Source organism: Miniopterus natalensis, chromosome 9 (assembly GCF_054644295.1).
Source record: "Miniopterus natalensis isolate mMinNat1 chromosome 9, mMinNat1.hap1, whole genome shotgun sequence".
Classification (NCBI taxonomy): Eukaryota; Metazoa; Chordata; class Mammalia; order Chiroptera; family Miniopteridae; genus Miniopterus; species Miniopterus natalensis.
In genome coordinates, this window is record NC_142089.1 from 15485795 (window position 1) to 15509541 (window position 23747).

Genomic DNA, 23747 nt, shown 5'->3' on the forward strand with positions numbered 1-23747 from the left:
CAACGCCAGCCGGGCTAGGCCTTTCTGTTTTGTTTCGCAACAATGCAACGTGAGAGGTGGCAGTTCTAGCCTGGACGCTAATCTCTGGCCATTTTCGCCATCATGGACCTCCAGGGGTCTTAAATGCAAAGCAAGGCAATTAGAAACCTGCTACATTAAGGGCAGTGCAGCTCCGACGCCCTTCTGGGGACCTAGCGGCCCTCGGCGCTCCGCGGGTCTGGGGAGGGGAATCCCTGCGAAGGCTGCAGAGCCAGGGTCAGGGCGGCCTTCCCGGGAGCGGCGAGGCTGGGGTGGTGGACCCCAAACAGCTGGGGCGGAGTCTGCGGGCCTCGCTCCACCCCGGACAGGGCGGGACCGGGAAGTCCCGCGCAAGAGGTCCCGGCGGTGGGAGGCTCGGAGAGTTGTGAACGCCTCCTTCCTGCCGCTAGGACCCGGGCGGGGAAGGCGGGTGCCAGCCCAGAAGAGAAGAAAGGGGAGAGGCCGGCGGGTCATGTCCTGGTCACTGCGCACCACTCTCCTTTGGGACCTGATCCTGGGCGTACTGGGCATCTCCGCCTTCCTGATCCACCTGGGCTCCGACCTGTGGGCTGTGAGCCAGTATGCGCTCCGCGGCCGCTACGTGTGGGCCGCGCTGGTGTTGGCGCTGCTGGGTCTCGCCTCGGTCGCGCTGCAAGTCTTCAGCTGGGTCTGGCTGCGCGCGGATCCCGCTGGCCTGCACTCGTCGCAGCCCTCAGTCCGCTGCCTGGCGCTGCTCCACCTCCTGCAGCTGGGCTACCTGTACAGGTGAGCGCCCTGACACGGGGAGGGGGCGGGGAGGCACCCGTGGGCGCCGTCACCTGCAGGTGAGCTTCCAGCTCCTTAAAGAAAGGTAACTCTGGGTGACAGCGCTCAGAACTCACCTAGCCCTACCCTTCCTCTCACAGGTAAAGGAACTGAGGCCCAGAGAGGAAAGGCATGATTTGGAGTCAGACCTCTCTGGGGGCCAGTCTTGGCTTTACCCCCTGTGACCTCATTCCTGGCTTTTTCTGAGCTTGGGTTTCCTCCTCTGTTAAAAAGAGGTAGTAAATCTAGACATAGGTCTGGCAGGCAGGCCTGTTGTGAGGAGTGAAGGAAAGACCACAGTGCTCAGCTCCTGATGGACTCTGTTGAAAGGGCAAAGACGTGCAGAGAGACCAGAGTTCCTTTTAGCTGAGGATGGGGCCTTGGGCAAGTCACTTGACCCCTCTAGGTCTCAGTTTACTCATTGTTCCAGTGGCATGGTCATAGTGCCTCCTTCTGTTTGGTAAGGATTAAATGAAATGAGACCTGTGAATTGTGTGCAAATGTGAGCTAGCTTCATGAGAGTTTCTGCAGTCCTGACCCCCCAGAGCAGTACTTATTCCCTCACCCCTGAGGGCCTCTCATCTTTTCTTTCCCAGTTAGTTGTATTCTCCCAGAAAATTTCCTCCCTGCCCCCCGCCCACCCCTGACCAAGCAAGAGGGCAGAGATGGGGTTTGACTCTTCCAGGCCCCTGGAGCCAGCCAGGGCTGGGCATAGGCCCAGTCCCAGAAAATCTGCGTGGGTTTTGCTCTTTTCTAGAACTGGCAGAGCCCGCTAGAGATGGGGAAACTGATACCAAGGGGTCAGAGTCATGGGATAAAGTCAGGACGCAATGTGGCCTTGGTTGGGATGGGGTGGCTGGAGCCAGGGTCTGCTCTTGAATCCATTTTTACAGATTCTCTCCAGCTCTTGCCTTGACAAAGCTGCATCGAGTGCCCAGGAGTGGGCAAGAGGGGCTTTGAATGTTGCCGTTTTGCCCGAGGGACTGTACAGGCATCAGTAAAACTCTGGGTGGGCATGAAGAGACACACTTATTACCATCTTGGCAGGCCTTGATGAGCCCCGAATCCATAACTAAATCATGCATCTTCCATTTTCCTATTTCTGCTGAGTGTGAGGCAGACAATGTACTAAGCTTTGGTTTTGAAAATGGGATTTCTGTGTCTGCCTGTGACTAGGCTGAGGCAGGACTCTGCCATGGCATTGAGGGACCAGAGGCGAGGCTTCTGCTGAAGGAGAGCCCCAACCTGCCTGCCTACTCCCTTACTGTGTTGTCAAGTGCGTCCAAGGGAGGTAACAGTATGTGTCTGACGAGTGAATTCACAGTGAGTGAATGGGCTCAGCTCCCAGTAGCCAGTAGACCAGTTGTGGGTGGGGGGAGCCTTAGTGCATCTTCCACTCCCCCCTCATGCCAATGGGTCACCCAGGCCTGTCTGTCCAACTTCTGGGCTCTCTTTTTTTTTTTTTTTTTAAATATATCTTTATTGATTTCAGAGAGAGGAAAGGAGAGGGAGAGAGAGAGACAGAAACATCAATGATGAGAGAGTCATTGATCGAGCCCACAACCCGGGCATGTGCCCTGACCGGGAATGGAACCCTGATCACCTGGATCCCAGGTTGATGCTCAACCGCTGAGCCACACTTGGCCAGGCTTCTGGGCTCTCTTAACTCAGCTGGCCTCCATCCCCACCACTCTGGGGCTCTTGTCCTTTCTCCCCAGATTGTTACAACAGTCTCTTAAATAGATCCCTGCTTCTGGTCTATCCCCTTCTACGCTTCTTCTCCACAGCCTGGGAGTTCTTTCTAAAGCACAATCTGACCTGTCTCACTGGTGCTCAGAAGTTCTCAGTGGCTCCCCTTCCCCACAGGATCCTAAGAAATCCTTAGGCTTGCTAAAATTTGAGGACTGTTGCTTTAGGCAATTATATTGTGTGCCTTTGATATTCAAACACTACTGCTTATTCGCTCTTTGGTTATGTTTTCCCATCTGTAAAATGGGGATATTGTAAAACATAAAATTGGACAAGGTTTGTGATGAACTTGGGACAGTGCCTGGCCAGCAGGAGCAGCAGGAGTTGTATTCATCCATTTTACAGATGGAGAAACAAGTTCAGTGAGGTTAAGTTGCTGGCCCAAGGCCCCACAGCATGTTGGCGATGAGCTAGGATTGGAGCCTGCCTGCAGGTACCTGATAGGGAGGGGAAGGAGGAATGCCTCAGGACACTAACCTGGCCCCTGGGTCATCCCTGTGCGTCTAGGTGCATGCAAGGGCTGCAGCAGGGGCTGTTGGTGTGGCAACAGGAGGTGCCCTCCCAGTTTGACTTGGCCTACGCTGACTTCCTCTCCCTGGACATCAGCATGCTGCGGCTCTTTGAGACCTTCCTGGAGAAGACGCCGCAGCTCACGCTGGTGCTGGCCATCGTCCTGCAGAGTGGCCAGGCCGAGTACTACCAGTGTGAGTAGTCATTCTGCCAGCAGCTAGCCCCACTTTCACAGCTTGGGAAAGGTTCCCACAAATCTCAGAAACGCTTTCACTCTTTTATAAGGACTGCCTAGGAAATAGGAGCACATCCTTTAGTCAGGCTGGTCTGGGTTCAATTCCAAAGTCAAATCCAAACACTGGCTGTATGAATTTGGACAAATGACTCAACCTCTCTGAGAATCGGTTTGTTTTCATCTGTAAAATAGACATAAATAATCCTACCTCATAGAATCGATGAAAGGATCAAGGGATGTGATGCATATAGGCCTAGTGCCTGGTGCATAATAAATCTTGTTACTTTTGCTATTTTGAGGACAACAGATAAAGTGTGTAGGGTGCCTGACACATAATAGGCAACTTGGTCTGTAACTGTTTATTGAGCACCTTCATTCACTTAAGTTTTTATTGAGCAATTCTGTGCTGGAAACACTGCAGTGAACAAGGACCAGCCCCTGCCCTGCTGGGCTGACTGTAAAGCAGGTAATTAAAGTGGGCTGAAAACGGAGAGGCAGGTGGCCTTATAAGCCATGGGAGAAGTTTGTACACTGAGGAGCTTTGGGAAGGTTTCCTCCTGTAAAAGGGTAGTATTGGGCTCAAGGTTGCAGACCAGCTGGTGGCCCAGCTAGGACTTTAACTCACTCATGTCTGATTCAAGGTCCAGGACTCTCCTTTCTCTGCCACCCCCTCCCCACCCCTTGTAGATGCCACAGACTCCCAAGGAACAAGTCTCCACTCTGCCATCACTCACCGTGTGACCTGGGGAATACTCCGGTAGAATTAATTGAAAAACACCAGTAATAGCGGCCATCATGATCGAGTGCCTACTATTGACCGGGCACAGTATAGAGTGCTTTATTGTCACATTCACAGCCTTGTAGGTTGGTGCTATGTTTATCTCCATTTTGCACAGAGGAAAGAGGTACAGAAAGGTAAAGTGATTTGCCCTGGGACACACAGCACTTAGGGGGCACACATTTCTGTTTGTCTGTTTGAGGGCAGTGGGTATCTAGGACCAGGGCCAAATGGATACAGTCTACACTGAACGTGTATGGGGGGTGGGGGAGAGGAATGATGGAAGAGACAGATTTCCCCAACTTTTTATTTAGCAAACATTTGTTCAGCTACTATTATGTGGCAAGTACTGGGCTGCCTGGGGATCCCAGGGGAGCAGAATCAGTTTCCTACCCTGCAGGAGCTCAGAGATAAGGAAATAGATAATTACTTCAACAGAAGTGAGTGGGGTGGGATCTGGATGGGTGGCTCTAGGGGATACTCAAGCTGGAACTTGCAGGGTAAGGAGGAGGAGGCCACGAGAAACGGGGCATGTGCTCCTGGCCTTCCTATCATGGGCAAAGCTGCGTGCCCAGAGAATGCGGCGTGCTGGGCAGACTGGAAGAATAGTCTGAGACTCAGAGTGTGCGGAGTTAGGATGATGGCCACAGATGTGAATCTAGGCTGCGTGTGGGTTCCTGGCCCAAAACACGTTCCCAGTAAACATCTATTGAATGGATGCGGTGGGAAGGAGGCCAGGGAGGAAGCATTCTAGAGACATTCCAGTGCTGCTTCCCTCCCTCCCTAGGGGCCCTGGTGCTTCTAGTCCATGGTGGACAACCAGGAGGTGGGATAGGATCCCCACTGTAAACTTTGAGTCTTGGAAAATTGAGAGCGGGGTCCAGTCTGAGCATGGAGGGGAGGGGAGTGAGGATGTCCCGGCCATACAGCAGGGCGCCTTCAGCCGGAGCCTGCTGCCATCTTGTGGGGTTTCCAGCTTCCCTTTCTTTTCTTTTTTAAAAAATATATCTTTATTGATTTCAGAGAAAGGAAAGGAGAGGGAGAGAGAGATAGAAACATCAATGATGAGAGAGTCATTGATCGAGCCCGCAACCTGGGCATGTGCCCTGACCGGGAATCGAACCCCGATCGCCTGGATCCCAGGTTGACGCTCAACCGCTGAGCCACGCCCGGCCGGACAGCTTTCCTTTCTGAGACTAAGAAAGGGGAAACTGGGACTACTGATTTTCAGATGCAAGAAACACTTGGGCTCTTTCGGGAAAGGAAGGGTTACAGGGCTCTCTAAGATGCTCATGGTATGGCCAAGGCCCAGGGGTGTAGATGAAAGTGTATATGTCACACAGCCTCTTATCCGTAAAAAATATCACTGTGATAGCACCTGAAAAGTAAAGCTTTGTGGTGGAGGGCAGACCCCATATTTGAATCCCAAGCCTGTTTTTGGTTGTGAGAACAATGTTCTCTAGCTGTAGTTTTCCCTTCCACAACTTAGGGGTTCTAATACCCTCCTCAGGGTGGTTTTGAGGGCCCCCAGAACCTGCAAGCTCTGGGGAGTGCCAGGCAGGCTGCCCACAGGGCTCAGCTGTTCCCTCTTCCTCTCCGTAGGGGTCGGCATCTGCACGTCCTTCGTGGGCATCTCGTGGGCACTGCTTGACTACCACCGGGCCTTGCGCACCTGCCTCCCCTCCACGCCCGTCCTGGGGCTGGGCTCCTCCGTGATCTACTTCCTGTGGAACCTGCTGCTGCTGTGGCCCCGAGTCCTGGCTGTGGCCCTGTTCTCAGCTCTCTTCCCCCGCTACGTGGCTCTGCACTTCTTGGGCCTGTGGCTGGTGCTGCTGTTCTGGGTCTCGTTTCAGGGCACCGACTTCATGCCAGATCCCCACTCTGAGTGGCTGTACCGGGCAACAGTGGCCACCATCCTTTATTTCTCCTGGTTCAATGTGGCTGAGGGTCGCACTCGAGGCCGCGCCACCATCCACCTGGTGTTTCTCCTGAGTGACAGCATTCTCATGGTGGTCACCTGGGTGACTCAAAGTGCCTGGCTGCCCAGTGGGATCCCCCTGCAGGTGCTGCTGCTTGTGGGAGGCATCAGCTTCTTTTTGGGTCTGGTTCTGCGGCTTGTCTATTACCGCTGGCTGCACCCCAGCTACCCTTGGCAGCTTGCCCAGGTGGACGGGACCCATGCCTTCCGCTCCCTCGAGTGCTATCGGCTGCCTCAGAACAGGCGTGCTGACCATTTGGCTCAGAATTTTTTCTCCAAGGCTAGGGAGGAGGCTGCTTGGCCCCAGGAGGGAGAGGTAAATGGAGTCCTTTGAGGCAGGGTCAAACCCAGCCAGGGACAGAAGGACACGTGCAGTCAGTTAGATTGCAGGAGAAGATAAGCTAATTATGCTGCTGTGGGCCTTGATTCACTCAACAAGCTCTTGATGCCTGCTCTTGCCAGGCACCAAAGACCAGAGTTGAGTAAGACAGAGGCTGGCCTTCCAGGCCCTGGAGGTCAAGAGCCTCAATTATGTTCAAAGCACTTTGGGAAGAAAGAAGAGATCCTCTTTTCTGTACCTCCCAACCAGTATATCTGGTGCCCCAAACACCCCAGCGTTGGTATTTTCACCTCCGAAATAATTGGAGGAGGTGCTCTCCTACCCTTTGGTTCCCCTAGCCTGAGCTAGAAGGCCTTGACCTCCACGATGTGTTCTCTAGAGTTCTTCCCCCTCTGCCCCACCTCAGTCATTCAATTCACTCACCAAATATTTACCGAGAGCATTTTATGTGCCAGGGACATTATTTTATCCTTGGATCCTAGAACAAGATCAGCTGCCACCCTGCCCATCTCCAGCTGCTCCATGCTGGAGCCATGGATGCCCAACTGGCTGGCCTCCGTTAACCCCTCCAAGGCCTTAGTGCAGCTGGTCCAGCCTCTGTCCCTGCTCTCCAGGGGCTGCCTTTCAACCAAGTGCCTTGTGAACCTGTGGTCTGGGCCATGGTTAAGCTGGTTGAATATTTTTTTACACTTTAGACAGTGTATTTTCTACCTCAGAGTCTATTGTGAGAAGGAGAGGTGTATGCGTGTCTCTGCAGGTGAGAGACATGTATGTGCTGTTTTGTTCAACAGTATTATTAGGTTATTATTAAAACCTTATAAAATCATAAAAAAAAATAAAAAAATAAATAAATAAAACCTTATAAAATCCTACAAACTAGTTGTGTCATTAATCTAAATCTACAGAATTCAAAGCTGCCTGCAAAGAACGGGTCAGGGACACAAAATCCACTGCTCAAAATCGGTAAAGGCCCTGGGACAGAGAAGAGGGCTGGCTTAGGCAGGACTTCTCAATGTTGTTTTCTAAGTTTCAGGAGCCGGTGAGCCAGCGTGGGGTTGATCGTTCAGGTGGGATCAGAACCCTGGTCTGGATTGACAAGTGCTCTGCTGCTGGGCCTGGCAGGAGTAGCCACAAACACCTTTAGTGCCAGGAAGCAAATACAGGAGCCCAGGTGAAGGTCTTTTTGCTGGGAGCTCAGGTAGCTTTTGCTGGGCGCTCCAGTGATGAGGTGGCTTGAGGGATGTGGAAGTGGGCAGTGGTGCCAGGGAGGTGGAGCCTTTTGCTGCTCTTGGGAGATCTGTGGTTTGGAGAAACACGTAACAGGAAAAGGGTGCTGGAGACAGAAGAAAACAGTCACCACTGTGATGGGACTCAGGACAGTCTCCGTTCCATGACTTGTTCTAGTGGAGACTCATAAGTAGGATAAGTAAGACAGTGTATCTGATAGTGTTAAGTGCTAACAGAAGTAGGGAAGGGGGCAGGGAGTGTGTGTGTTTTTGTGTGTTATGTGGGAGTTACAGTTTTATGTAGAATAGCCAGGGAAGGCCTCCCTGAGAAACCAAGCCCTAAAGGAGATGAGGGAGAGAGCCATGCGCATGAATTTTATCCCAGACCCCAAGTCAGCAGGGACTGTATGAAGGAGGGCTTGTAGCTGCTATATTGGCCCACAGCCAAGCATGACACAGAGATGAGGGTTGGCAATAGGAAGAGGCTCCGGGAACATGATGCTGGTGCTTTTCTACATATATAACATAGTAGAGGCAGAAAGGACTTCCAGACTTCTAAATTTCATGGACCAGTAAAATGGCCAACACGGTCACCAATTTAATTTTGAACAAAAAAGGCAGTAAAAAGTATCACCATCTATTATCTTCATCATCTCTAAAAGAAAGGATATAATGTACTCAGGGAAAGGACCATTCTTTTAATTGAATACATTTCAACACACACATGCACACACACAACAGTGAAATAATTATCATTTTTCTTAACCCATAAAGAATGTCAGGTTGAGACCCCAGACAGTGGGCTAAGTGCCCAACCTAGCCTTGGACGTGGATCCTAAGTTTCAGTAAATCAAATACTTGCTCCGTTTACTTTTCCACATTTCTTCCTGTCGTATGTGGAGACTAGACTCAGGGGAGATGCCAAATATATCAACAGAAGGTGCAAAGTAGGGAATTCCCTATTTTCCCCTGAGAAAACATCCCCAAAAAGATGTTTTTAATTTTTTGCCAAAGTTCTATACTCTAGATGAAGTTGTCAAATGATGGCAATATATATGCAATTAACTCCAAAGTAGACTAAAAAGCTATAGAAAAAGCTTCATTTGTATATACACTTAAAAGTTTACAGAATCAAAGACTTTACAAAGATGAGTGACATTACATGCCATTAGGAATTTCTTTTGAAGATTCCTGTCAATCCTTTTTTTCAAAATGTCAATAAACCTATTTTTGAAGAATGAAAACCTCTTGAATTGCCTGCCACCAAAAATTTTTTGAGAAGTGTGCAGATGTTATACTTATTGCAGAGGGAGACGGAGGCGTTTACTCTTTGGGCTTGAGCAGCAGTCAATACTCTAATATTTGTACTTACAAGCAAGTAAGGATCTAGCAACTCACAAGTTGGCTTCATTGTGGTTCCAGCATGTGCATCTTCTTTTTTTAAATAAATAAAAATTTTTGCCCTAAATCCTCACCCAAGGATATGTTCTATTGATTTGAGAGAGAGGAAGGCGCGGGGTCAAGGGGGAGACAGTAATTGGTTGCCTCTCGTAAGTGCCCCGACGGGAAATCGAACCGTCAACCTAGATATGTGCCCTGATCAAGAATTGAACCAGCAACCTTTTGGTGTACAGGCTGATGCTTCAACTAACTGAGCCACCCGGCCAGGCCAAAATATGCACCTTCTGATGAAAAGATTTAATGCCTAGAGTACATAGCAACCCCCTCTTTTCTAGGGCAACTTGGGAGAAAATACATCTTGTAGTCTGACATGTATGGTGCTTGGAAGCTAGAACTGAATTCTGATTTGCTTCACTGGAATAAAAGGCAAAATAATTCTTGATTTTTCCAGACCAGTAACGCACAGTCAAACCCAAACCTGAAGAAATGAAATGAGAAAAAGTAGCTGATGTGACATGAAATCGGGCCAAGTCAAACGAGGTTTGATATCAGTTTGTCTGTTTTATTGCTTTTGCGTTTTAAGCTCAGCACAGCAAGTTACTCTCTTTAATAACTGAGTTTCAGCACATTTGACAGCAAATGAAATCTCTCATCATACCAGTCCTAAACTTTAAAAAGTAATATATTCTATAGACAATTAAGAAACTTTCCCTTGCACATTATTTTAAAATCTTTTATTTTCCCATGTACATTTATACCAAATGGTTAGTCACTTGGTTTCTACGTTTTTGGTGAAATTAATGACTCATTTATTAAAAGGGCGCTATCTTTTAATGAGTGCTTCAGGTTTTTATGAAGCCTTACTTAGTTTCCTACCAGCTGGGCGGATCCTATTCAGAAAAGACACAGGAGGAAACTGTATAGAAAATAAAAACTTTATTTTTTTTCAAGTTTACAAGATAGTTCCCATTACATATAACATTATGGTCAAAGACTCTACAGCCACGAATGCCCGCAGTCACATAAATATATCCAATTCAAGCAATGCCTTTTACTGCTAAATGAGGCATCTGTAATCCAGAGGGGCAGGTTTCGAGAAGTCGTCCTTAATGGGATGGCTCCTGTCAGTGCATTAGGAACTAGCCTATGAGCCTTGCTTGCTAGAGCTGACTGAGGAAAGGAAGGAACAGAGGGCCTGCTGATCTGGACGGAAAACTAGATTTTCTCTCTTGTGGTTAAAGATGTTTTAGAATCTGCCCTGGCCAGTGAGGCTCAGTTGGCTGAGCATCATCCCATGCGCCAAGAGGTCCCCATCAGGGCACATGCCTGGGTTTTGGGCTCAATATCCAGGATGGGGTGTGCAGGGGGCAGCCGATAGGTGTTTCTCACTTCTCCCTTCCCCTCTCTCTAAAATCAGTAATATATATATATATATATATATATATATATATATATATATATACATTTTTAAAAAAAAGATATTTTAGAACCTCAGAATTCAGATTTGGCTTGTATAGTGTGAATCTGGGGAGTTCCAACTTTTGGATGAAAAAGGAAACCAATTTAGTGGTAAGAAACAGGAACTTGCTTAAGAGGGGTCCTACTTGTCCCTTCCTGCAGGAGTGAGAGGAACGCCCCAAGTTCACCACCCCTGGGCTTAGGCCATCCCTCTCCCAGGAGAAGAATAGCTCTGCCCTGCTTCTCCTCTCTCCCATGCTTCAGCGGCACTGACACCCATTCAAAGGAGTGGACATCTAGAAGCTCCGTATGCTGCAGCTGGAGTTTGCCAGTCAGATTCTACTTGGGAGCTTTAAAGATGAGTTTGTGTAAACTGCGAACAAGCTGTGGCACAAGTCTCCTGGGATACTAGCTTTGCCCCACCCCCACCCCCCAACTTGCAGAGCAGAAGACAGGAACACCCCAACCAAATAAAAGTATCTAAATCTGGAGCAGGAACCATTCTCCTGGACACCACCAGCTGCCCCAGGGGCACTGGACAGGGTGATGCTAAGGCACAGTCAGTTTTACATTCGAGAGTCAAGCCATCTCTTAAACCCAGGACACACTTGAAAACTCCAGATCCCTTACTAGAGACAGTCCTCAACACAAAATGTGCAGACCCATACTATAGAACCCCACCTCCACCTGGGGGAAGGATTCATCATGTGGCTTATCTCATGGGGACTTTTTCTAGTAAAGAGGGCTTCCATCTTGACGAAAGGACCCCCACTATCCTTGGGCCCCCAGCTTCTAAGAGCTCTTGGTGCTACCCACTTGTTTTCCTTTCCAGATCTTTGTTCTGGGAGGAGGAAAACACAGGGTAAAAGAAGAGGACTGTTCCCTGGACAATTCATTTTGGCAAAGAGGAGCCAGGTCCCATTTTCTGCCTGAACCTCTAAATGAGGGTGGCAACAACCAGAAAACAGCAAAGGCTGCTCTGCTCAGAGCTTCTTCACCTCTTGGTCAATTTCAAGTTCTTTTACCAAAGACCCAGGCTGGGCAGTCAGGGCAGGAGGGAAAAGTTAACTGAAAAAGGGGTCCAAGTCATATTATAGGAATAAAGAGCTTCTCCCAAAGGGCAGGGAGAGGGAGGGGTTTGTATGTGGACCTGGGTACATGATGGGGGTACCACTCCAGTCTCACAAGCCTGAAGCACAGCACCAATCGGGTGGCCTATGTCCAGGGCAGGAAACCAACAGTTACACTGCTGGTAGGTGGAGGGCTTGGGGCCTGGAAGAAAAGACCCACCCTAGAGCTTTCTAAGATCAATTGTCAATCAAGGCAGAGCAACATCTGGGCAACTGTGTTGAACTCAGACCAAGGCAAGGTCTGCCTCAGGCTACATAATCCCCCCCAACCAATGGAAACAAGGCCAAAGCAGCAGCTAAGTAATGGGCACTGACTTCAGCTCCTCTCCAAAGGCCTCTTCCCTAAAATTGTGTCATGAAGCAGTTTCTCAATCAGTTATGAAGGAATGTGTATGAACAGCCTTTCTCTGCTATATGAGTGACCTGGCCTTGGGAGGAGTATGGCCTCTTTGTGCTACAACATCCCTAGAAATGAATATGCAGAATCTTTGGGGACAAGCAAGTATAGGTGGGGTTGGTCAAGGATGCCTCCTACTGAGAACCTAGACTACACCTCTCTGAGGTGCAGCCTGGGCCAGGCTGAACTTACTCAGCTCCAGGGAAGTTTATCCAGCCTGAGCAGATGCCCAGGCTGGTCTTCGAGGGATGGAGCATCCACAAACACAGTTGGGCTAGAAGGCTGGGACTAGTATACCTGGCACCTACCAGTCTTCCCAGAGGTCAGGCTGGGAAATGTTCCTGCATTTGGCCCAGGATTAAGTGAGTAGGGGACCTCGCAACTTCATTTAAAACAGGAAAGCCTTTCTGGCTTCTGGTTTTCCATTTTAGATTTGAGAAGTGGGAAGGGTGTACCATGGGAAAATTGGGTTTTGATCACAGCAATCTCTTCTTCAGTTTCAGGCAGAGACCTGGGTAAATATATGCCTAGAAGACCCTTCATAGGGCTTATGGGCTTCAAAGGAAGTCAACTACATTGGTTGACCAAATGTAGTTATGAGCCTGTTCTTAGACTTAATTTAGACTTCTTGGGTCCAAAGGGATTGGCCAGAGCTGCATGGAGGTCACTGTGAGATATGCAGGGCAGGAATGGGACAGGAGCCTACACTGATGACTAAGAAGGAAGAGAAGGCTGTAGGGTGAGCATCTGTTGGGGGACGAGTGCTTCTCTGCAGGAGAAAAAGGTGGAATCTTCCTGTTTTGAGAACCAAAGAAGCGGTAATTCACAAGAAGCCTTAGTCCATTATCTCCAGTTTAGAGGTAAGCCCCTGGGACATAGTCTTTGAATAAAAGAGTCACGCTGAAGGCTCAGCATTTACTGTCTAAGAGAAGGAGTTTCCAGGATTGTGCCATTTGGTTAAAGGGGAAGAGGGATTAGAAAGGGGACTAAGGCTTCTAGGATGAGAAATACCAAAGTCGAAAGTTAATCAGTGTCCAGTGCCCCACAGTTCAGCAAACTTGGAGATGGAAGAACAGGAGAGAAACCATCCTAGACAGCAGAACACTGGAGCAGCTAAAGAGGTGCTACTATCACAGAGAGGTATTCTAGACATTTCAATTATTATTTTCCAAGGAAACTTTACACACCCCTTTCTTGACAGAAAAAGGAGGAAAAACCTGCTTCAGAGACCAGACCCTTACCTATAAAAATTACATACACATTCACTGGGAATATGTTCTACAGCTAAGGAGATTATAAAGACTGCAAGAGATGTTATTACAAAAGTCTGCCACATTTATCCTATCACCACAAGTTAACAGCAGTTCTCAATCAGGTTATGGACGAAGAGTGCAACTCTGCCCCAAGAATTTCCTTTTGTTTTTTTTCTTCATTTTTTTGAAACAAAATAAACAAAACAAAAAACACAAGAATTAAAAGCACTGTAGCTTCAGTGAGTCTACTGTTCTCTCAATCTAATTGTCTCCTGCTTCTGCACGAGGATGAACATGGGGCTGCAGCTCACTCTTAGCAAAAATAAGCTTCATCCCTTGCAGCTGTTGGTTCTGATTGTGTTCTCGCCAGCATTCCACAGAGAAAGAGAGTTCCCAGTCGGTTCCGGTCTCCAGCTCCTTTTAGGAGTGAAAAGCAGCTCATGGGGAAGGCTCTTCATTCCAGTTCTTAGAGAAAATCAAGCTCCAAAGCCTGGTGGAGGGACACTAGGTCTCCATGGTTTGTGATCCTCCAGAAAGGCATGTTGTGCTGGAAGAGAGCAGGGACACCCGGTTAACTCAACTTCTTTTGGGAGGTCATATTTACCCAAACCCCCTTCTCCACAGACTTCTCCCCAAGGTATTTGGTAATCCTGTCTACTCCTGTGCACCTCATGGGGCTGTCATAAGGATCAAATAAGTCATATATATAAGGACTTTGTACACTTTAGGACACTCTACAAATGGGAGAGATTTTCATTACATTTCAGTGGTAACGCTATGCTTTTATGGGAGATATACTTATTCTAGCTGCTATCTAGGGTCCTCAGGATCAAATAAAATAGCCACATAAGAAATTAGTATTAATATTACATTTTCTTACAGATAACCAATTTCCTATAAGTTACAGAGCTACAAGGCCCAAATTTTGTCCATCACCAAGATTCAGAACATACAGATCTGGGAAATAATAATCCCATTATAAAACGTGGTCAGAGTTCTGTCCAGTAAACTGTGTGCCATTCTGAAACCTTTTAAAGGGCTTTGACAAATGCATATGTTAGAAACTATATTCTATGAAGCTGAAGTAGATTAGCTTTACTGATTGTCTTGTTCAAATAGGTTACAAATTACCCAGAATTTTGAAGTCCTAGAATGGTTCTTTTGGCATGTAACTCAATGTTTTTTCTAGCTGCTTGTGCACACATACTATTTAAAAGGCTTTTACTATAGAGAAAAGGAAGCAGCTTGTTATGTTGTACTCAGGAGTGCCAGACTAGGACCAAAATGTGAAAGTGAGAGAGATAAATTTAAGTTCAGTGGAAGGTGGAACAGCCTAACAGTGTGGACAACCCCACAATAGGATACGTGGGAAGCAGCCCTCTATCCTTGGGTGTGTTCAAGTAAGGACTAGAAAGTCTTCTGTCAAAAAGGCTGCAGAAAAGATCCCTCACAGAGTGGGGGCTGAACTGCACAGAGGCTCTAAGGCATCTTCCAACAGATATATTTTCTGGTAGATGATCACAGGTATCAGCTTAGAGACACCAACTCTGCTAATAAATTGGGTTGTTCTTTATCTCCCCAACCCCCTCTTCAGACCAAGAAGTACTGATATCTACATTCACTCGGTATCTTTCCCAGAGGGCAACGAGCACTTTAGAATCAAAGCTTCAAAGATAGTACATGAGAAAAAATAAAGGCCCTTGAATTGCTACATAAAGTGGCAAATGAAAACAAAATGTGTTAATAATGCCAACTGAGCACCACCAATCTCATAGTTCATTAATAGCTGCTGAAGGTTTGTATGTTACTGAATGAAGAAAATTAGGACAGTGGTCCTAGCTGGTAACCCACTGTCTCCAAGTTTAAGAAATAGAGTTGCTAGAAGAAAGCTGGGGTAGAAGGGAAAGAACCTATGTAGATCCATTTAGCAGATGAGGAAACTCAGACAGGATTAAGTAAATGGTCCAAATTCACACAGCTTATAAATGACTCGGATTTGAACTGGTGTGCTTTTAGATTCCATTGCCAAGACTCTTTCATCTGTTTCCTGTTTTAAGAAGGGACAACCTGAAGTTGGGGCCTGCATAGTGAGGAGGATAACATCAGAACAATCTTTCCAGGGCTCAGAAGCAGAAAGAACTTTTTCTAAATAACTCCTCATTGATTGTAATGGTTTTTGAGAATCTGAAGCCTGGAAAAGTCAGAATTATTTGCCTTTTTGTAGCCAAGTCTCATGCTCTTCAGAAGGAATTGCCCAAAGTTGAACTATGATACAGCTGCCGGAGAGGTGCTAATCCACCCCAGAGAGAGTGCTGGAGCTGGATCACCCTTCAGAGACGAAGGTCTGAAACTAGAGTTGTGTCCCTACCCCCACCAGTAACTGGAAGCAAGCTGTCTCTGGGAAGGTGATGTAACCTTGGGCAAGGCAGCTTCTGCTGAAGGCAATTCTGGGAGAGGGACTGTGAGGGAACAGCAGCCAAGATCAGGAGGTGGCTAAGGAAATGAGTGCCTCAGTCCTGCTGGAGGTCTGACCACAGCACCGTCTACAGACAATAAATTCTCTGGTCAGTCATACCAAAACATTACTTCTCTCAGCTAAGACACTGATAACATCTCAGCAAACAATGAGTTCATATTTTATGCTTCAGTATTACCCTGAACTACAGATTTTTTGTGTTTTAATTTAAAAAGACTCAATGTGTGTTATCAGACAGTTCAAAAGTCTAATGTCCTCTGTAAGAACTGTGAGGCCTAACCCCTCCACCCTCCAAAAATGCTTCTGAATGAAGGTCACTACCTCTCCAAGTATATAAATGATCCAAGGAAGTACACTGAAGATCAGGTTCAGACTCTCCTTAGAATTTTTTTCCTTTCCAAAGCATATACAAATGAAAGGTCCTGAAATTCCCAGACTATTTTCTTTACCATGGTTACCTGTTTGGCTGCAATTTCTTCATCTCGTCCATCTCCAATCACTACATACGTGACTTTCTTTCCAAACCTTGACACAATTCTCTCAAAGCAGCTCTCTTTACCTGATGAGAGAAAACAATTTCCTATTAGGACATTCTGCCCTACCTTTTTTTCAACACCAAAGAAAAGGGCTGCTGCTAGGTTCACTTGCCTATGCTTAGACAAAGTGAGTGGCAGCCCCTGAAGTTTGCCTGGTGGGGAGTAGGAGTGGCAGACAGAGATCCAGTAGGCCCTCTGGATCTATAGTGACAACTGTGAGCACCACTTCCCTTTTCCACATCTCTTGTACTTTACAGCTTACAAAGCAGTTTTCAAATTATTCCTTATTTAATTTTCAAAATAATCCAGTGAGATGGGTACCATACCCTATTTTAACAGGAAATAGGACTAGTGACTTGCCCCTGATCCAAACAAGCTTATAGCTAGACTTTGGGCTCCTGACTCCAAGTCTAGGCTCTGGACATTGTGAAAGGATATTTCTGAGAGGAAACTGTTTTAGGGTAGGAAAAAGAAGTATAAGTATAAGGACTCGACTTCTTGATAGTAATAAGAAATAGACAAATAGCCATTTCCCTCCAATTCTTCATTTTCCAGAAACAGTCTTAGGCGTGAGCCTTATGTCTTTCAGTGGGGGAGGAGGCCCAGAGTACCAATAAATATGGCAGCTACATTTGTCACATCTGGAGTTCCCTCACTATTATACTTGCAACTGCAACTGAGATACTGTATCACTGAACTAAACCTTGGAAAATGGGTGATTTCAATACACTGCACACTGTTTTTAGATATATGGCAATATATAAAAATTCAAATCCCATCTGGAACCTACACCTAAAACAGGCACAGATGATACTGCTTTTTATTTGCAGAAATAAATAAAAAGGAAATTATTTCCATTACCATCTCTTATATTTTATTTCCCTACTTCTGTCACTTCCTTCAGTTAAGCAAGGTCCTAACTCTGCTTCCTTCTTCATCCTGCTCCATTAACACTCTTGTTCTTTCTTCTTGCCAGATCCAGTGACTTAACACAGGGATCCCTGTGCAAATAAAAAGGTGTCTTTGCCTGGCCAGTGTGTCTCAGTGGTTGAGCATCGACCGGGTCAGGGCATATGCCCAGGTTGCAGGCTCAGTTCCCAGTAGGGGATCTGCAGGAGGCAGCTAATCAATGATTCTCTCTCTCATCACTGATGTTTCTATCTCCCTCTCCCTCTCCTTTCCTCTCTCTGAAATCAATAAAAACATATATATTTTAAAAGTGCCTTTTCCTCAAGGCACTTGACTGCCATCTGCTGGAAAATTGTTGTAAAAAACATACAAATACACAAATTTAAGATAACTACATCGCAATCGACAAGCACCTATGTACCCATACTCAGAAGTCCTGCTTGGCACATCTGAGTAACTGCAAGTCTTTGACATCCCTAGCTCAAGTGGCATCTCAAACCAGGTTGACTGACTAGTCACCTGGACCAGACACTGGTACACTCTGGACTTTAGCCTCCTACTTTTAGTACAAGGCTTGGCTTAGGTATACTTAGGTCCCTTTCAGTGCTAACATCTTACAATAGTATTGTCATGGTTTACATTCATATCAGGCATTTAATCAATGTTTGCTAAGTGCATATTAATCTCACAACTGACTCAATGGATGATTGTAGTCCATGTCTTGAGCCCTAATTAAAATATGAATTCTACTAATAATGAATTATTATGTTCAAAGAGTTCTTTGTCTAATTCCATTCCATTATATCCCTACAACCTAATCCAACCTCTGCTAGACCCATAGTCTAATTTATGATCTGTCTATATAAAAAAAATTTTAAGTCAGAATTTTAGACTTTTCTCCAAGGCCCAATGAAGGGAATGTCTCATATTTAGAGGACAAGAACACAGATGTTTTCACTGTCCTGGCATGCAATGATAAAGAATGAAATACATTTAGGTATGTCTCCTTTAAAAGGATTAAGAGACTAAAAGAGTTAGTAACAACTCAAACTGTAAAGAAATGACTCCAATACAGTTGGTAAATAAATTTCTTCCATTTTACACTCTCAAAACAATCCTGGACATGGGTTTTCCTGCTCAGGAAGATGAGGCCAATGACTAGTCAGCTTACCAAATGTAACATCTGTTAAGTGCAATAAAACAAAGTATGCCTGTACTTGGTACTGAATATATTTTTAGGGGTTAAGAAGTACCTTAATATACACAGTCTCATTTGATTTTCACAACCTGTTAGTTTCACATTTTACATGAGTAAACTGAGGATCAGGAGATAAAGTAATTTGCCTATGGAAAGAGCTAGTAAGTGGGGAAGCAAGTCATTACTTTTTTGCCTTTTCAAAAAATCACAGTAAAAGAACACATAACCTAAAATTTATCATCTTAACCATTTTCAAATGTATATTTCAGTAATGTTAAGTTACTCACATTGTTGTGCCACATATCTCCAGAACTTTTTCATCTTGTGAAACTGAAATTCTATACCCACTAAACAACTCCCTATTTTCCCTTCCCCAAAGCCGTTAACCACCATTCTACTTTCTATTTCTATGAATTTGACTACTCTAGGTACCCTATATAAGTGAAAACATACAGTATTTATCTTTTTGTGATTTACTTTACTTAGCATAATGTCTTCAAGGTTCAAATATGTGGTAGCATGTGACAAGATTTCCTTCCCTTTAAGGCTGAATAATATCCCTCTGTATGTAGATATACCATTTTGTGTATCCATTCATTGATGGATATCTGAGCTGCTGCCACCTCTTGGCTATTATGAATAATGTTGTTATGAACATGGTGTGCAAATATTTCTTTGAGATCGTGCTTTTAATTCTTTTGGATATATACCCAGAAGTGGCATTGTTGGATCATATGGCAGTTCTAGTTTTAATTTTTTGAGGAACTGCCATACTGGTTTCCATAACAGTAGCATCATTTTACATTCCTGCCAAAAGTGCACAAGGGTTCCAATTTCTTCACATCTTCACTACCACTTGTTATTTTTCTGTGTGTTTTTATAGCAAGCATCCTAACAAGTGTGAGGGGTTTAACCATTTTTAAACATACAGCTTAGTCCTTGATTTTTAATCTAGTGACTTTTCTATTACACTATACTGCAGCGCTCTCTCTATGAAAAAGAAATCTGAAATGAGGCAAAAGTAGATTTGTAAACTAGATATTATGTTCTTTCAAATATTATAAAGAAAAAGAGAAAGATAAGTTTTAAGTCCCACAGATCTGGATTTGAATGCTGTTTATGTAACTTACTATCTGTGAAGTCTTGTGCAAGCTACATAACTGTTAAGCTTGAACTGCCTCATCAGTAGTATCAGAAGGCTGCTGTGAGGAATATATATATGGTCTAACAGAGGGACTGGTATATAATAAGTGCATCATAAGTAGGAAATATTATTGCAATGCAAGTGACAAGAAACAGAATAGAAACCATACCAATTTTGGTAGCACTATAGATGTTTTCAATAGGAAATATTTCTCCAAGTCCATATAGGAGAACCTTGGCCAGAGCTGGAACCAGCTGGGTTGTAGTGATCAGAACATTCACACAATTCTTCCTAAAAGGGAGAAAGAAGGAAAAAAGAAAAAGGTGAACCTACCCAGGAGCAAGTATTCAAAAAGATCTCATCTTTAGGATCTAACTATTAAAAATCAACCTTAAAGGGCCTGGTATGATATTTGTTCAGTGCCAATGTTCAGTTATTGCTCTAATTATCTCAGGTTTATTTACTTTCCATATTAAAGGACAGAGATTCTATAGTGGGCACAGAGCAGCAATTTGATTCTTGCCTTATTTCCCTCTGACTATTCTAGCTCACTGCACCTGTTAGCAATTAACCATCAACCCATGTCATTGATACCACTCTCTAGAAAACAAATGACAAAGACTTTCAGTTACATTGCTATTTCATCTGAATGCAACCCAGCTCTTAAATGAGGTATGATTTAAGTCCTCTCTGCTGTTTACACAACAGCAACATAGATTCCAGAACACACATTAATTTCACAGGTCCTATATAAACTTCACTGAATAACCTCGGTGTCAGTTTTACTGTCTGCTCTATTAGGTTATAGATCTAGAATTCCTGCTTTGAGGAAGGAATCAGTAAGGGACATTGGTACAATTATGACTGTATTTATTTCCTATAATAAGCTTCAAGCTGAAGTTTCCTTAATCTGCTTAATGTACCCTTTTCTTTTGAATCCTGCCTTCCTGAGTAAGTTTTGATACATTTCTTTGGAGCTTCCTGTACTTAGGATATTTGAGATATGTCTTATACGTATTCTTTGATGTCACCAGGCCCATCTCCTGGGCTGGAGATTTTAAGTTACTGAGTTTTAATTTTGTGAGCAAAAAATAAGGGGAAGCCCTGGCTGGTGTGGCTCAGTTGGTTGAGCATTGTGCCATGCACCGAGAGATCGATGGTTTGATTCCGGTCAGGGCACATGCCCAGGTTGCTGGTTGGATCCCCAGTAGGGGGCCTGCAGGAGGGAGCCGATCAATGTTTCTCTCTCATTGATGTTTCTCCCTCTCCCCCTCTCCCTTCGTCTCTCTCTAAAATCAATAAAAACATATTTTTTAAAAAAGTAAAGGAAGAAAGAAAAAGGCTTTCATATACATTCTCTTAAAACGCTAAGTGTGTTGTTGGTATAACTGACCCTGCTTCTCACCTAACCTAAATACTTCCTTGCTTCATTTAAACTCCTCTCACCCCACCCTAAATGCTATTTTAGGGAATGACTGTCCTAGACTAGTGTTGGAAAGAGTGTGTCTCTGAGGGGATGAGACCTACAAGAACCATTTTCATACCTGGACTTGATGAGAAGTAAGGACTTTAATGCAGTACCTAACCAGGAATCTGTTAAAACTTCAATTTCTGCTCTTAGTCTCTGCAGTGCTTCCTTTCTCTGGGGACTGAGAAGGCCTTTGGGAAGAAAAGCAGAAACATTATCATTTGACAACATATCCTTGCTGACATCGAACAAACAACTTCTAAACTCATTTGAGAAATAGTGTGTCACTGAAATGTTCTACTGAGCTAATATAGTTTTCTTCTTAGTAAAACCCTAGAGTAGTCTGCTCAAAATGCCTTTTTGACTTTCTTCATCAGAATGTTTGTAAAGGGCACAACAACCAAATCAGATGAAAACACTGTGATTAGTGAGATTCTGGCACAAGCTCTTTCATCATGAAATCAGCAGCAGAACCTGCAGACTGGTGGACTATACCCTGAGGAGCACTGATTTAGACATGGCTCCAAGAACCAAAGGGTGAAAAAGTAAGTGTTAGAGCTGGGAGAGTCTAAAGAAACCAGAACCCAGGGAGGAAAGCAGTGCTAAGATCACACAGAAAGTTAGTAGCTTTTGGTCTCAGAAGTCTTTCCACTACCATACACTGCTCCCAATGTGACTGTTTTTTTATACCTTTCAGAATCATCAATCTGAGATCCCAGGTTGAAAGACCAACTCTCTGAATGTCATTTACTTGTACTGTACTTATATCTGAAACAACTCCAGCTAATAAGAGACCAAAAACATTGCTATGATCACATAATTAAGCATAATAAAACAGAATTCATCTGATGAGAGCATGTTATCAGACACTTGAGTTATAATATTCAAATAATAAACCTGGCTTGGAATTTTCTATAGTGAAGGTAAAAAGAGAAATCCTGTATTCTATTACTAATATTCCATAAAAACAGAAGGCATTTCTGTGAGGACTAGAACTGCGTATACTGTTTTCAGATGGATGGTTTCGCAGTGCAAGCCTAGAATTAGATGACTCTCAATGCTTCTAATAAAAACCAATACCTCTAATCATGTATGATATACACATAAATATATATATGCCATATACTTAAATGATGTGGCACTTTAATAATGTAAAATGTTTACAAAATACAGGTGGACATTCTCACAGAGGGTTATATTACTTTCTACAGGAAATTAGGTCCAGGGATTCACTAGGCAGAGAAAGAATCATATACTTAAATTCTATTCTCAAAACCCAGATGCCCATGACTTTTACCTGGTATTAGAGGGCTGTAACAGGAACAAGCCAAACTGACCTTCAAAGCCCTATTTTTACTATCTACACCCCAGAAAGTGATAGCATGGTACGGTAGGAGGGTTCTCTTGACCTGGGGTAATGTATCTCTAAGTAGTCTATGGAATCCCTAAAATTTAATGCAACATTTTGTGTGTATGTAGAAGTCTGGGGGTGATGGCTCACAGTTTTAAATATTTTCTCATAAGAGTATATCACTAAAAAAGAACTGCATAAATGTAAAGTGGACCAAGAATTAAGGGGTGTGGATTCCCACTGTGGTAGGTCATTAACTTGCTATGGTAGCTGCCTTTGTTACTTTCATGACGGACATCAGTTTTCTCAAATGCAAAAGAAGGAATGTAGATATCTAATGTCTCTTCTAATATGGACAATCTATCACTAATTAATTAATTCCAAATAATAGAATTTTAGGCCTGGTGGCACCTGACATATGAGATATTTATAGGTAGAAGATATTTCCAAGGTCCTTCAAATCACAACACATGGATACTGCCAACCTATACTCCTGAACCTAGTTTTCCATCTACTATAAGCCTAGTGACTTGTCCTGATATATTAGTTTAAAAAAAATAAAAAAATAAGACAACCTATTAACCGGTATTGACAGTAGTTTTGACTCCAGAATAAAACTCATCACCAAATATAATCAACAGAACACATTTCCTTTAAAAAAGGCATTTGTCTAAAAAGAACAAGAGAATTTTGTGAAGTCCATGAGAAATGCAGAGCTTCCTCCCCGAAGGGTTTTAATCAAACCTCCATGTTTTTAAACACAGAATTAAAATGTTACTGTGGCACAAATTCATAAGCAGTTGCCAGGGAGTTCTAAGGAATCCTTGGAAAAGAAAGCAGGAAATAAGAAGGAAACAGAAAATCGGACTGGTTGTATGCCGCACTTACCGCCCACGTTGCTTTTATGCTTATCATAGATTTCTCTCACTTTTCGGTAACGAAAAGCCAGTTTTCTCATCCAGTCCACACCTCCCTGCACACCCACAGAGGAACCATGGCTGCCACTGCCTCCTGAGCCACTGAAACCATCTGTTGAGAAACTGTAGTTGCTGCGGAATAGAGGATAATGGAAATTAAAATCTATACCGCATGGTTTTTTTGGATGAATGCCACCTGGGATTCTGTCATATTCCTGGCACCTGACACCAAGGCTGCTGGTGCTGAGAATCTTGCCCTATGTCTGTGTGTCAGAGTCTGTCTTTCACTAGTCCTCTCTCTCATGCCTGCAGCTTCTATGAGAGAAAGGACAAAGTCCAGCACCAGCACCCCATCTCCCATCCTGCAGGTGAGCTTAAAGTGAGGCACCCTGTCATTAAAGGCAGAACAGTTGACAGTGATAAAGGCCAGGATATAAAATTTCTGTGTATGTACATACAAAATGATTGCAA

At 44.6% G+C, this 23747-nt stretch overlaps 2 protein-coding genes across 4 annotated transcripts in view; one reads left to right on the top strand and one right to left on the bottom strand.

The window, feature by feature from the left end:
* Positions 1 to 385: 385 nt before the first annotated feature.
* XKR8 (XK related 8) lies at positions 386 to 7321 on the top strand. The gene is made up of 3 exons (XM_016219636.2): positions 386 to 783; positions 3079 to 3275; positions 5697 to 7321. The coding sequence occupies exons 1-3, from the start codon at positions 491 to 493 to the stop codon at positions 6404 to 6406; spliced, it is 1200 nt and encodes a 399-aa protein (XP_016075122.2). The 5' UTR covers positions 386 to 490; the 3' UTR covers positions 6407 to 7321.
* A 3858-nt stretch (positions 7322 to 11179) lies between these two features.
* EYA3 (EYA transcriptional coactivator and phosphatase 3) overlaps positions 11180 to 23747 on the bottom strand; it is an 84253-nt gene continuing 71685 nt past the window's right edge. For all 3 annotated transcript variants that reach the window (XM_016216849.2, XM_016216858.2, XM_087820245.1), the window contains 5 exons: positions 23248 to 23408; positions 21085 to 21199; positions 19710 to 19831; positions 16212 to 16312; positions 11180 to 13824 (listed from right to left, as the gene is read on the bottom strand). In XM_016216849.2, the coding sequence (XP_016072335.2) occupies positions 13744 to 13824; positions 16212 to 16312; positions 19710 to 19831; positions 21085 to 21199; positions 23248 to 23408 (580 nt within the window). In that variant the 3' untranslated portion in view covers positions 11180 to 13743. The remainder of the gene's footprint in view (positions 13825 to 16211; positions 16313 to 19709; positions 19832 to 21084; positions 21200 to 23247; positions 23409 to 23747) is intronic.